Source organism: Melanostigma gelatinosum, assembly GCF_949748355.1.
Source record: "Melanostigma gelatinosum genome assembly, chromosome: 11".
Taxonomy (NCBI): Eukaryota; Metazoa; Chordata; class Actinopteri; order Perciformes; family Zoarcidae; genus Melanostigma; species Melanostigma gelatinosum.
Window position 1 is genome coordinate 12,075,152 of NC_136644.1, and position 15,808 is coordinate 12,090,959.

Here is a 15,808-nt window from a genome sequence, read left to right on the forward strand (position 1 = left end):
GGGCTGATCATCTCTGCGGGATCATAAAACTGTAAGCTCTCACTGATTTACACTGAAATATTTAACGGTCACATCTCTGTGATATCGTTGTCATCACCGTGGTATTACAGGATTGTATTCTGTTCTAAATCCTAAATGCTGGATGCAAAAACACAACACACGCCAGTAGACATAGCATAAAGTCTCCCTCTGTCTTAAAATCTTTAGATTCTGCATTCGATTTTGTGCATACTTTTCAATCTTGTGCATTTATTTTATTTCTGCAGTTACAGATGGAATTTATGAATGTTGAGGGACATTGGAAAATCTAACTGTGAAGTCAAACTAAAGAAATAATTAATGAACTCATGTTGCAAACCGGAAAGGAACCTTTCGGCAGTCCGAGTTGCCGCACGGACTATAAATGAGGTGGCACACAACATCAATAAGGAAGGAAGGAAGTGAAGCGAAGCCGCAAACTGAAGCAATGCTTAGCGCAAAAACATCCAACCCCGTGCAAACAGACCTACAAACGCCAGAGAGGCAGCCGGTAAGACACCAAGCCCATCAGGAGACCCAGCGGACAATTGAAAGTAAATGTTTGTGCAGGCGATAGCCGCTAGTGTTAGCCACGGGGCCGAACCGGCAGTGCGGTCGTTAACCCTATGAATGCCAGTGTGTGTCATGTTTGGGTCTCATTCATAATTTAATGATGTCATGATTGTTTAGTGAGCTTATATGTAGCAGAGAAATTAGTTAAAATGATTATGATATTATATTATTGTGGTGGCATTATTTAAATTAAGTAAATGTAAAATATTTAAAATCTGAAGTTAACTTAATGAAATCCCTAAATGCATTAATAATAACAGTTGGGGAATTTATGTCGCACTTTGTTTAATTTAAGAGGGAAAAGGAAATAATTGTTAAAAATGTATATTTTCCAGAACATTGTAAAAACAACCCTTTTCTTGTTTATTGGTTCAAAAGGTTTTTCACCTACCTGCTTGTTTGCAAACTACTTGCTTACTTGCAAAGTACCGACTTACCTGAAACCTTGAAATCACAAAATAAAAGAAGATAAGAGGAAAAGAAAAGTGTGGTTATTGAGTGAAGTCCAGCAACTCTGGGTAGATGTCCAACTCCTTCAAGTGGAGATTGCACAAAGAAGGGGAGAACTTGGCAGTGAAAAACCGCCAGTACCATAAAGCTGGCCAGGAAAAAGTACAGGAGCTTAAAGCTGGAACAGCAGGAGCAAAAACCTGGAATCCTGGAAAGGAAAAAGAGTGGAGAATAAAGCACCATAAGCAACAGTAAAGGCGCCATTGGAAACACCACTTGTCAAATTCACGATTAAAGAACCTTAAAAATAAAAGTAAACATGGCTAATCAAGAAGCTGGAAAATCAGTTGAACAATTGAAACTTGAAAGAACTACAGCCAAAAGAGTGTTTTCCCGTCTGGTCAACAGTATAACCCGGTCACATACGGACATGTCTGAAGAAGAGCTCAGGGACAGTTTCAACAAACTCAAGGCACTAGGAGAGAACGTCATGGAGGCAAATGATGAGCTGGAAGCTGGCTTTATTGCAGATCTCGAAGCAGAGCTGGAAACGGATGAAGTCATGTTAACGGAGCAGGAAAAAGCCGACCTGGAAAAAACTACAAATGAGTGCCAAGAGAAGCTGAAGGAGGTCAAGAGGTTGCTCCAGAAGACTCTTTGGGTCAATTTTGGAAGTAGGGAAATGTCTATAGCACTACAAGCAGCAGAGGCAGCATGCGAACGCGTCGCTGCTGTGCAACCAAACATGAACCAGGAAGCGTATCAATTCATGCTGGACCAACTGAAAGGGTTGGTAGGAACAGCAAAGGACACGCATGGCCGATGGAAGCAGTGGGCCCCACCAGAGGCTCAGGGGGAGCTTCAGAGGCATGTGAGAGAGCTCGAACTTCACGTCCCCTTGATGGTCTCCAGAAAGGCTGACTTCATACAAGCAACCATAAAGGAGGATACTGATAGACAAGCCCAGGTGAGAGCTACATCTAATTATCGGATACCAACCATCAAGCTAAAGCCAACAGCCCTCCCCAAGTTTGGTGGCATCAAACGTGATTTTCACAGGTGGAAGAAGGACTGGGAAGCGCTGCAGAGTCAGGGAGAGCCAACAGGCTCAAAAGAAGTGAAAAAGGTCCAGCTACTAGACAGCCTGGAGGATAAGATCACACGAGAACTTCGGCTCACGGCTTACAACACATCTGATGACATCTTCCGTGTGCTAGAGAACCGCTACGGCAACCAAACATCCATTGCCATAGAAATAGTGGAGGAGATACAGAAGATGCCAGCTGTCAAAAGTCACCAGCCACGGAAAATCGTCGACTTAATTAAAACTGTGGAAAAAGCACTTCAAGATTTGAGTGACCTTGGAGACACAGGTGCTATAAAAAATCCCCTTGTGACTAAGTCCATTGAAAGTAAACTCCCGGAGACACTCAAGAAGGAATGGCTTGTGTATGCAGCTGACAGGAGGAATGATGTGACTTCAAGAGGTCGGTTCGACGGTCTCTTGGCATTCCTCAAAGACCAGGAGAGCATATATGAACAGCTTGAGCAACTGATGGAGGAAGAGCCAAACAAGAGAGAAACCAAGGTGGAGCCAAGATATGCCAGAACCAAGTCAACCAAATCAAGCAACGACCAGGAAGGGTGTGTGGTCTGCAGTGATGTAAAACACAAGTGGAAGATCTATTTTTGCAGACAGTTCCGAGCGCTGAAACTAGCAGAGAAGAGAGCTGCAGTAAAAAGGTTGGGAGCATGTAAAAGATGTTTGGAGGTTCATGGCGATGGCTCACAGTGCAAACCTGGATTCCTGTGCAGAAACCAGGACTGCAAGGATGCAGATACTCCTGAGCATCACTTCTATCTGTGCCCCAACGCTGAGGCAAAGAAAAGCAGCGATGGTCAGAAGAGAAGCAGCGATGGTCAGAAGAGGAGCAGGTTCGGTCCGGAAGGGGATAAAGGCAGGAGGAAGTACACAGAGGAGCAGGAGGGCTTCTTCGGGAAACTCTCACCTGAATTGGCAAACCAATGCCGAAATGTGTTTTCCAATACTGCATCCAGGGCTTTCAATACTGTCAAAGACCAACCAAGCCTTTTAGGGGAAAGCGGACTTCAAGAGCTGCCAGTACTGATGATGCTTGTCGAGGTCACAGCAAACGCTGGGCAGAAAATTGGAACATTAATCGATTTGGCTTCTGACACCAATTACATAACCCACAAGACTGCAAGCAGGCTAAACCTCAGAAATGAAGAAGTCGCACTTGTCGTCCATGGAGTTGGGGGCATGGAGGTTCGTGTAGAGACGAAACGATACCTCCTCAGGATCAGAGTGAAGACACCAAAAGGCACTCTCAGAGCCCACCAATTGGTGTGTTATGGACTGGACAGCATTGCAGAGATACACAAACATGTGGAACCAAAGGAGCTCCAGAGATTCTTCCCAGATACACCGCTGGATGAACTCCGGAGACCTAAAGAAATAAGTCTGCTCATTAGCCACAAAGAAGGTCAACTAGCGCCACAGAGGATCAGAGCTGTTGGAGACCTTGTGCTGTGGGACGGTCCACTGGGGAAAACAGTGGGAGGAACGCATCCTGAACTCTTTGAAGAACTCACCGTGTCAGCTCACATGTCGAAGACACACTTTGCGAGGTCGATGAGAGCAGCGGCTGCAAGATATGAGGAACAACTCACCAGCATGGTCCCAGAGGGTCCGCTGGCAAATAATCAAGGCACCATCCAGCTCTGTGAATCAAGCACTTCAGCCATCAACCAGGACTTTTTAAAGTGGTGGAGATGGGACAGCATCGGCGCAGGATGTGAGCCAAAGTGTGGAGGCTGCCGCTGTGGGAACTGTCAGCCGGGTGGCAAGGAAATGACTCTTGCCGAGGAGCGAGAACTCCAAGTGGTGAAAGAGGGTCTCACCTACGTCACAGGAGACGCCCACAGCAAAGAACCACACTGGCATACCAGATATCCATGGGTAGGGAACCCAGACTCCCTGCCGAACAATAAAAGGACTGTGGAGGCCACATTCCTCAGGACGGAAAAGCAACTGGCCAAAGAACCTGAATGGAAAGTTGCCTATACTGCTCAAGTCCATGACATGATAGATCGGAAAGCTGCAACCAAGTTATCCAGAGACACAGTGATCAACTGGCATGGGCCAGTATGGTATGTGAGTCACCTCATTGCTCCAAACCCCCACTCTGTCACAACCCCTGTGAGACTTGTTTGGAACAGTAGTCAAAAGTTCAGAGGTGTGAGCCTGAACGACCTACTGATGAAAGGCCCGGATGTCCTCAACCAGATTCGTGCAGTGCTCCTGAGATTCAGGGGTGGAGTGCATGCTGCTCTGGGGGACATAAAGAAGATGTATAACTCAGTCTGGCTGGAAGAAAAGGAGATGCACCTGCATAGATTCCTTTGGCGTGATTCAGAGGACGAAGAGCTGGGGGAATATGCAATCACCAGGGTAAACATCGGTGACAAGCCAGCAGGATGCATCGCACAGCTTGCAATGCGTGAAACTGCCAACCTCCCACCTTTCACTCACCTCAAAGAGGAACGGCAGGTTATTCAAGAAGACAGCTACGTTGATGACATTCTCACGTCCCACAATGACTTAGACCAGCTGAAAACCATCACGGCGAATGTGCAACAGATTCTGAAAGCTGGCGGGTTCGAGCTCAAACCTTGGGTTTATTCTGAGCAAAGTGGGAGGAAAGAGTGCAGTGACAAGCTGGAAAAGGCTGCGGAAAAGACCATGGTCTTACCAAACCAGATGCGAGAGGAGGATAATAAAGCACTCGGCCTTGGCTACATGGTAGAAGAGGACAAACTCCATGTCATGGTGGGAATAAACTTCTCAAAGAGAAAGAAAAAGATGAGACTCAGCCAAAACCTTCTGCAGGAGCAGATAAGAGCCCAAACACCCAACCCCCTGACTCGGCGAGCACTGCTGAGCCAAGTGTCAGGGCTGTATGATCCAGTCGGCCTGGTAACTCCCATCAAGCAGAAGGGAGCTATCCTGGTACGTAGGGCATTCCAGGAAGCAAAGGGTGGAAGTGCACCTGTAAAGGACTCATGGGATACTGCGCTCTCAGATGCACTCAGGGAGGACGCAATAAAGCTCTTTGAGGAGTACGGCCAACTTGCCAAAGTCAAGTTCACCAGAGCACTGACTCCCCCAAGCTTTACTGATGGTCCCCTGGCGATCACATTCTCTGACGGTAGCGAGCATACTTATGGAGCAGTGATGTACCTCCGATGGAGTTCAGACCAGGGCCCGGTCATCCGGCTGGTGGAGTCCAAAGCAAAACTTACTCCTTTGGATCAAGGAGGGGATGCTGTCAAAGCAGAAATGTGTGGAGCAGTGTTTGCCTCACGGCTGAAAAAGTACTTTGAACTGCACAGCCGAATCCAGATTCAGAGGTGGTACCATTTTGTTGATAGCCAGACCATCCTTGGTGCAATACAACGGGAAAGCTATGGCTATCAAACATTCTTCGCAAATAGGATCGGGGAGATTCAAAGCAACACAAGGGTCCAGGATTGGTGGTGGATTCCTGGCCCACAAAACATTGCCGACATTATAACAAGGGGAGCCAGCCATCAAGATCTCGATGAGGACTCAGAGTGGCAAAAAGGTCCAAAGTTTCTAAGCTTGCCAGTGGAGGAGTGGCCAATCACATCAGCCAAAGAACTCGCAGCCACTGCCAGGGAGAACGTCACAAAACTTCAAAAAAAGGCATATGCTGCTGCACTGACCAGAGCTCAGGCTAAGAAGCAGCAAGTGGAACACAAACTGAAACAGGAGGCACAAACAGAGCAACGGAGGCTACCTGCAGGGTCTGCAATCCAAACGCTGGTGGATGTCAGGAGATACAGCACTCTGAGCCGTCTGGTAAAGACAGTTGCATGGATCTGGAGAGCAGCTAAACAGTTTGGCAAAGGAAGCCAAGCTGTGGAGAGTCCAAAGTGGGAGGCAATCTCCTCCACAGGAGTCATCTCTGTAAGGGAACGAGAGGATGCCCTGAGAGACATTTTTCTTGCAGCGCAAGAAAACACAACCTTCCCTGGCACTACGTTAGACAGGCTTGTGGTCCACAAAGACAAAGACACTGGGCTACTGGTCTGTGGAGGCCGAATACAAAGCTTCAAGGAAGCTCAAGTTAGCATCCCCCTCTTACCCTATGACGCCTGGGTGTCCAAGCTGATAGCTCGAGAGGCCCACAATGAAGGTCATGAGGGAGTAGCTGGAACCCTCCTAAAAATGAGGAGGAAGGCATGGGTCATTAAAGGGAGGAGGATCGCACAAAAAGTTGTTGATGGTTGCATGGTCTGCAGGAGAGGAAAAGCAAGGACGTGTCAACAAGTAATGGCTGACTTGCCGCCAGAAAGGACTGAACCTGCTGCGCCATTTGAGTTCACATCAGTTGACCTCTTTGGCCCTTACCAAGTTAAAGATGACGTCAAGAAAAGAGTGACACTTAAGGTCTGGGGAGTTGTCTTTTGCTGCATGGCAAGCAGAGCCATTCACACCGAGCTGGCAAACACCCTGTCAACTGAAAGCTTCCTAATGGCTTATCAAAGGTTCACGGCAATCAGAGGTCATCCAAGAAAGATGTGGTCGGACCCAGGCACCAATTTTATTGGAGCAAAACCAGTCCTGGAGGAGCTCTACAGGGTTTTGGACCTAGACAAAGCAAACCTTGAAGAGACCGCAGCAAGGAATGGAACTGAGTGGCAGTGGAAAATCCATCCAGCCGATTCTCCACACAGGAATGGTGCTGCAGAAGCTGCTGTGCGAATTGTAAAGAGGGCATTCCAGAATCTTGGGAATGAGGCTTCACTAAGCTACAGTGAGTTCCAGACAACTCTTTACATCGCAGCCAACCTAGCAAATGAGCGTCCAATTGACGCGAGAGTACAGAGCAAAGAGGACTGCATTCAGTATGTCACACCCAACACTCTCCTACTGGGCCGGGCCTCTCAAAGTGGGGACTTGAAAACCTTTGACTTTCACAACTACCCGTACAAAAGACTGAGAGCTATGCAGTCGGAGGTGACCAAGTTCTGGAGGAGCTGGAGCCAACTCGCTGGTCCAAACTTATTTGTCCGAAGCAAATGGCATACTGAACAAAGAAATGTTGCCATTGGAGATGTTGTGTGGCTGTGTGACCAGAATGCGCTACGAGGGCAGTTCAAGCTTGGCAGAGTCATCGGCACGACCCCAGATGATAAAGGCGTTGTAAGGGACGTCAATGTAAGAGTTTTCCCGAGCTACTGTGTCCCTGTCACGAGAGCTCTGAAAGGCAAGTCAATTCCCAAAATCAGGAGGGAAAAGATCCAAGCCACCGTCCTTCACAGGGACGTCAGGCGGCTCGTTGTCCTATTACCTGCAGAGGAACAGGCAGAAAGTCAAACGCAGCAGGGAAAGGAGAACCAAGTTTGCCTTTGAAGCTGTCGATCTTCACACCGTTTCCAGGCGAAGATCGAGTGGGAGGTGTGAAGTCAAACTAAAGAAATAATTAATGAACTCATGTTGCAAACCGGAAAGGAACCTTTCGGCAGTCCGAGTTGCCGCACGGACTATAAATGAGGTGGCACACAACATCAATAAGGAAGGAAGGAAGTGAAGCGAAGCCGCAAACTGAAGCAATGCTTAGCGCAAAAACATCCAACCCCGTGCAAACAGACCTACAAACGCCAGAGAGGCAGCCGGTAAGACACCAAGCCCATCAGGAGACCCAGCGGACAATTGAAAGTAAATGTTTGTGCAGGCGATAGCCGCTAGTGTTAGCCACGGGGCCGAACCGGCAGTGCGGTCGTTAACCCTATGAATGCCAGTGTGTGTCATGTTTGGGTCTCATTCATAATTTAATGATGTCATGATTGTTTAGTGAGCTTATATGTAGCAGAGAAATTAGTTAAAATGATTATGATATTATATTATTGTGGTGGCATTATTTAAATTAAGTAAATGTAAAATATTTAAAATCTGAAGTTAACTTAATGAAATCCCTAAATGCATTAATAATAACAGTTGGGGAATTTATGTCGCACTTTGTTTAATTTAAGAGGGAAAAGGAAATAATTGTTAAAAATGTATATTTTCCAGAACATTGTAAAAACAACCCTTTTCTTGTTTATTGGTTCAAAAGGTTTTTCACCTACCTGCTTGTTTGCAAACTACTTGCTTACTTGCAAAGTACCGACTTACCTGAAACCTTGAAATCACAAAATAAAAGAAGATAAGAGGAAAAGAAAAGTGTGGTTATTGAGTGAAGTCCAGCAACTCTGGGTAGATGTCCAACTCCTTCAAGTGGAGATTGCACAAAGAAGGGGAGAACTTGACACTAACTCTACTCTCTTTACCCAAATATAGATAAAGACAAATTTTATACATCATGATTATGAGGTATTGTATCATTATATTAATTGCAAATGTGCAAACATGCCAAAGCAAATGTGCAGTGTACACAGTACAGGGTACCCCATGTTTATTTTGAGGTTATAATGCCCGACAGTTAAACACCGTTGTATGGCTGGACACTATGGTGGAGTAGTGAAGCAACCTTTAATGTGTTTTTCCTGTATATTATTTTATCGCAAACTATTAAGATACAGAATTGTTGTAACCTGGTGTTTGTTGCATATAATATACACAAAGAGATATAAAGATATCATTCTAAATAAAAACTTTGAATAAAAAGTGTGGAGCCGGTGGTAAAAGAGAGAGCCTTTTCATGCACTGTACGAAAAATATGATCCAGCCTGATTAAAAACTGTTTACTAGTTGTATCATTCTGTGTTGGGACACAATTTATTTTGTCTCACTTGTGCACATTCAGTTGGATTCCCCACCAAAAAACCCTCATCACATAATAAATAACCATCATTTTTGTTCAAAGAGACAATAAATTAGTCAGATCGTGCTGTGTGGAAAACAAGTTGCTTACAGTGAGATGCTTTGAAGCCAAACTGTGGAAATGTCTCAAAGTGGGACTTTGTTTTCATCTTTGCACCCTCTTGCTCTTCTTTTCTCACAAGTCTATGTTCCTCAGCCTTTTCTGCAGTTTGTGGGTTTAAAAAAAAAATATATATCGATATATATCGATATATATATTTCCACTTTGGCATGTAGGGAAGTTTTGGAAAAAGCTTCACGTGTCAATTAATGTAAATGAAAAAAATAATGACTGACCGTCTCCCTGTACACAGACTTCATCAATAATCATTTCTTTTAATCATGAGGGCTGGATTTTGTCTGAACCTAACCCCTACCCTCAGTCTCCCTTAGCTTACCTTACTAGTTTTAACCAGAGGTGACAGATCTGAAAACACACACAGGGATCGATCGTTTTGGGAATTGCCATCTGTTGAAGAGGCTGACAAACGACCCGTTTTGTTGAGAATTTACTAGACAAGGTACTTCAGAGGAATAAGTCCAGCCACAGTGTGATTTGTACACCAGCAGTCTGCTACGAGATCCGACCTGACTTTGCATTCCTCATCAGGCTGACTTGTTCAATTGGGAGAGGTGTTCCATCTGCCTCAGCCATCACAGCTCTTTCATCTGGCTCCTGCTGAGCCGTAATAACTTCCTCTTGTTTCCTCGCTTCCTTCACACCTTTCCTGGTTTTTCCTCCGCAGTTCTCTCATTATTCCTTTCTCTTTTTCTATCTTTGTGTTTCTTACCCACCTCTTACTTTTGATCGTCTTGAATTTGCCTTTGGATGATGGTCTCCATGGCTTGATTGACAATTATGGGCATTGTTGAACACAGCCCTATTTTCCCATAAATTTCTCTTTATCTTATATCTTATTTTGCCCCCGACTGCAAGGGAAAAAGGTCCTCAATGAAAACACCATCTTTAGAATATATGCTCACCTGTCTTTTTTATTCAAGAGTGAATTACATTTTAGAGAAACATTTTATTTCCTTCTGAAAAGAAAACAATAAGTAAATGTGAAACATATATTTAAAGAAATACATATGTGTGAATACCAGTGGCGGGCCGTGCATTTTATACCTGAGCCTTCACTGCTGTCCTGCAGCTGAAACACAGCTACGGTTATTATTTGTTTCGTGTAAAAATGAAGGGCAACACCTATAAATGCAATAACTGCAGAGAATACACCGAGAGTGCGTCTCCTCTCTGCAGTGACTGCAGCTGGGACTGCTGCGCGAGAGAGAGTCAGCCTGTGAGTGCTTTGGGGCGGCTCACAGCAGCTCCCGCTGCTCGTTCACGACAGTGCAGAACGGTACGTGCTTTCACGTCAGAGTCAAAACACCAGAGAAGTCTCCAACAACACCAGAAAAAGTCGCTAGATTATTCGCTCGTAGCTTTTAACAAAGAAAGTCGCCATGAAGGTTTGGAAAGTCGCCAGATTTAGCGAGAAAGTAGCCAAGTTGGCAACACTGGCACCAGCTAAATATGTCCCCAGAGCAACATTGGACGTAACAATAGTTCCTATCACATATAAAACCAAACAAAAATCCATCTTCATGAAAAAAAGTTGTACAAAAAATAATATATAAACAAGCTACTGAAGATGTAGTTCACTTACCAAAGCTGTTCACTTAAAGACAAAGTCCATCCTCCTTTCTTTGTTAACAAAGAGTTTAATCTCACGGTTGTTCAGTACATCATGTGGGCTAGCCTGACATGTTTGGCGGTGACTATCTCAATATCTGCTGCCTCTGTCGAGCGGACATTTTCAGCCCTCAAACGCATTAAAACGTATTCAAGAACTACAACTGGGGAGGCTCGACTGTCTTCACTGGCATCCATGAATCCAGAAGGACTTCTTACTGGAACTGAAACACACTGATGTAACGTTACTGTGCAACCGTGGGATTAAACTTTGTAATCAAAGAAAGGAGGATGCACTTTGTCTTTACATAGTGAACAGCAGCTTTGGTAAGTGAACTGCTGTTGTTTTTACATCTGCAGTAGCGGTACTACTGTGTCGATTTTCTATGGTGTCGTTTTTATGATATAGTTAATATCGTTCCCTCTGATGTGAATAATATTTAAATTGGTGCCCTCGAGTGTGTGGCTGAATTGTCATATAAATATATGTGACTGTTTCTTGTGTTTGTTCTTGTCATTGAGTGAATTACATTGATTTTGACTATATGCATTGCCCATTCATGACGAAGCATCCTGTTATACTGGTGTTATAATGAGGTTATTAGGAGGTGGTTCAACTATAGTAGGACAGCACTGAAGGCCCAGGTATAAAATACACGGACCGCCACTGGTGAATATATATTCAGACAGAGCTCAATGATTGCCAGAACACATACGGTATGTATTAAAAGGACAATTAACTGGCATCTGCATGTGACACTACAGTAGACAACACAGAAAGATCTTTACTTTTTGTAATGAAGCCCCCCCTGGGCCGCACATAACAGCAAGTGCCGCTGGAGGGACAAAGAACCCATAACAGATACCCAGGTCACTCATTCAATGGTAACCGTTAATTTGGTAACTTCAAAATATAGAGCTGGAATACTGAGGTGAACAGGACACAGTATTTCATTGCGTGACATAAATGTGGATGTGCTGCAATCATTAGCTCTGGTTGTAACAGTTGACACCCACTCTTGAACAAAAGAAGGGACTGGGAGGCGCAAAAGTATTTTTCAATTGTTCTAAATAAATGAATGTTTTTAACAGATTATATGCTTTTAAAAGCAGCACTTGTTCCCAATTATTGTTAAAATGTTGTATTAGCTTTCTGTAGCTCATAAGTCAAAAACGCTGTTCACCAAAAAGTCCACTTCAGCAGAATTTGAATTCCATCAGTATTAAAAAAAAGAGATGTAGATGTAAAGTGTAGGCCGGCATAAAACTCACACAATGCCAGAAAGAAACTTTTTATCTGCTAAAGACGACAGTAGCTGTCTGACCAAGCGATGATGAACTATCTTTGATCATTTTATAACTGAAGCAGGAAATAGCTTCCAATCATCATGCCTGCATGTCTACATTTATTGACAGTAATGTGACATTTTAATTCTTCTCACAATTATCCATGGAAATTAAATTTGCCGGGAACGAATGTATTTTATTTTAATGTGCCGATGTGATGTCTTTTTCAGATGTTATTTTGGCACTTGTTATATTTCATTATATTGAGTTACTTTGTAAAATATGTGGTAACATCCTTTTTTTCTTTTCATTCTTTGACTGCTCATATAATCAGCTTACTTTATGGGTTTGACTGTGAGTCCTTAGCCATAGAGAGCTGTAAAGTCCCAGTTCAGATAGGACAACGTCTAATACGGGTTGAAACCAGCTCCAAACTCAGGGAAACATTGTTAGTACACACTCAACAGATTTGTGCTCCAAATTCCTTCTGAATGCTGTTCATTGGAAACATGATCGAGGTGACAAAACGTGGTAATTTGTAGTCATTAAGAGTAATTTCATAATCAATAAAACACTTTATGTAAAAAGAGACCCACAAGTGACAAACATCAAACTGATTGAGTTGTCTTTCTAATGAATTTCCAGTTGATCGTATAAATCCATAGTAAATGTCTCTTTTGCTTTCTTTGTATTTGCACGTCTTTCCCTGGCACTCTGTGTCTCAATTAGGAGTCATTCATCTTGATAAGATAAGATCTTTACAGATAAGAAACATGACTCAATGAAATGATGTAGGAAGATATGTCCTATTTCACATCATTACATGTATAGTCACATTCATATAACAGCCTGCTCTCCTGAAAATTGTTTAAAATGTTTTAAGGGAAACACATTTTCTCCCTGATTTGTTTCAAATACATTCATGTTTAATACTGTTACATTTTTTTTTTCCTCAAAAAGTAATTGAGAAAGCAGTTTTATTGTATGGGAACGGAATTTTGTATATTAAAACAAAAACATCTGAAAATATGTTGAATAAAAACAAATTGATTCACATAAAATACAACTAACAATATTTCCCTTGTAAATACATGTTACTATCTTATTGACGTTGCATCTGATGTTAAAGGGGTCACTTGCTGTTACAAGCCCACAAAGAAGAATCACCCAACCCTAGCTACTCCGAGACAAAACAATACTAACATGCTTACTGCAGGTGAAACTGAGCTTACTGGACTCGTTTCTGTCTGTAGCAGACACACTGCTGGTGAGGCAGTTAGTGTCGTAGTCAGCCTCACACAGCAGTGTCTATAAGTAACAGGCTCAATGTGCAGCATGTGAGATGGCATGACATGCATGATTTCCAGAAATTAACATTTTCTTATATCTGGGAAAATGGACAGTTTGTTTTCAAATAAAACACAATAGTTTAAATGTATTAATATATATATGATTTGATATTCACTGTATTTCAGTAATAAACGAACTGCCGTACCTCAGTAAATTAGTGAAAACATGATTAACAATAAAATCTCAATCTCTAACTTAATTCAATCGTAAACCTTTTACGTGCTTGCACGTGCACATTTGTGTTGATGTACATTTTTTGCTCATAACTGGGGTTCAATATAATGTAGTGATGTTCTCAGCAGAGTTTTCCCACCACTAATGAGCTTCATTTAGCAAACACCCAAACAACAAAGTGGTTGTGATTCCCACCTTATTACCTGACTTCAGATAAATCGCTCCATGCAAACTATCTCATTTGTTGTCTTTGACAAATTCTAATTGAGAACAGCCTCTTTTAATACACCCTGGCCAAGCGGAATTGGGTAAGGGGCGCTATTCAATTATGAAAGTTTTCACATTGGTAATTAGTCAGGGCTGTAACGTATTGTTTTATGGCCTTGATTGTGCGTCGAGGTGGGAATGAGATGCTTTTAATGTGTGCGCTGAGAGGATTTTGTTTGTTAATGCACTAATGTCTGTAATGAAGCTATGCAATCTAAAAAGGAGAGTGGATGACAAAGAGACTCACTCACACTATCACACGCACACACACACATGCACACACACACACACACACTGTAGAGGCCAGAGGATTTTTAAGAGGAGACATGTTGGCGCCAGTACATGGCTCATCTGCTTTCTAAGAGGAGGCGAGAAGAGGGATGATTTTAGCATCAATGTAAAAAGAATGTTGGTTTATACGATGGGTGTATTTACAAAAATCATGTAGGTGTAGTATTTATACAGTACATGGTCAGTGTAATCTTTTTGCAGAAAGTGCGTAGGAATGACCAATCCCCACCTCTCTGTCCAGTATGTAATAAATGTTTGACTCTGTAAAAAGGCTCTTGGATTAAACCGCAGTAATAAGTAAATTAGATTGAGTTTATTTTCTTCTGGGTCCACGAGATAACAGAGAAGACATACAAAACAGCTTTTAATGCCATTTCTCATGCTTTAATTGGTTGTTTTATTAAAACACAAAATGTAATATGAAGTGAAATTTGAAGGACATAACGGTTATTAATATATAAAAAAATAAATAAAAACAGTTGAGTAAGGAGGAATGTATGTTTGTCTGTTACATTTTTGAAAAACAAAATCCTGCACCTTAATTTAATGATCTCTGGAGCAGTGCCATCTTGTTAATGGGTGATTAGAAATGAATAAAGAATGCAGACAGACAGGAGGGGAGGAAAAGAAACAACAAAGGATCCTGGCTTTTACACTTCACACTTTGCTTACATACATAAGGCAAGGCAAGTTTATTTGTATAGCACATTTCAACAACAAGGTAATTCAAAGTGCTTCACATAAAACCATTAAAAGCATCAAAACATAAGGCAAAAGAAAAGGAGATTTAAAACAATTAAAGAAACAGTGTAAGAAATAAAATTCAGTTGTAAAAAGTAAATGAGATTTAAAACATACATTGAAACAATAATTGATGTCTCCCTGAGACATTACGCTGCACGCAATAAACCATTCACTGCCTCAATTCTGCAATTACTCGCAGACAAACCACGTCTGGAAAAGATCTCTGCCGATCTGCGTTTTATAGTGTACGCCTTGCACGAACTCGGACCCGGAGGAAATGGCGATATATTGTGCAGTCCTTTTAAAACCATTAAAAGCATCAAAACATAAGGCAAAAGAAAAGGAGATTTAACAGCAATTAAGAACAGTGTAAGAAATAAAATACAGTAGTAAAATGCAGAAATGCAGGAAATTGATTAATATATTAATTGAATGTGGTTCAATTAAAGGCAGCAGCAAACAGAAAAGTCTTCAATCTTGATTTAAATGAGCTGAGGGTCTCAGCAGACCTGCAGCTTTCTGGGACTTTGTTCCAGATATGTGGAGCAGAAAAACTGAACGCTGCTTCTCCATGTTTAGTTCTGACTTAAGGAACAGATAGTAGACCGGTCCCAGACGACCTGAGGGGTCGGGATGGTTCATAAGGTAGCAGCAGATCAGAGATGTATTTTGGCCCTAAACCATTCAGTGCTTTGTAAACCAACAGTAGGATTTTAAAGTCAATTATTTGTTGGACAGGAAGGCAGTGCAAAGACATCAGAACTGGGATGATATGATCCACCCTCCTGGTCTTAGTGAGGACTCGAGCTGCAGCGTTCTGAATCAGCTGCAGCATAGGTACATAGGTTGTTTGCATATGTGTGTGAGTGTGTGTGTGTTTTCACACTGTTTCAAACCGTTTCTTTTTGCACCGTAATGCAGCGTACCCTGGATCCAAAGCTCGGCTGTGCAGTGTAATCAACCTGAAGTACTGGCATTTTGATTTAATTTGCCTTCGTTTAGAGTATATTTAAGTAATACAATACAATAAAATGAAGATCGTCCATGGATTTCTG

At 42.6% G+C, this 15,808-nt stretch overlaps 1 protein-coding gene across 1 annotated transcript; it reads left to right on the top strand.

Annotated features, from left to right (window-relative positions):
* Positions 1-1,471: 1,471 nt before the first annotated feature.
* On the top strand, positions 1,472-8,299 carry LOC306784596 (uncharacterized protein; the record flags this gene model as incomplete). Its single annotated transcript, XM_079278626.1, has 2 exons — positions 1,472-7,764; positions 8,205-8,299. The coding sequence occupies one exon, from the start codon at positions 1,472-1,474 to the stop codon at positions 7,499-7,501; it is 6,030 nt and encodes a 2,009-aa protein (XP_079134752.1). The 3' UTR covers positions 7,502-7,764; positions 8,205-8,299.
* Between the last annotated feature and the right edge of the window lie 7,509 nt (positions 8,300-15,808).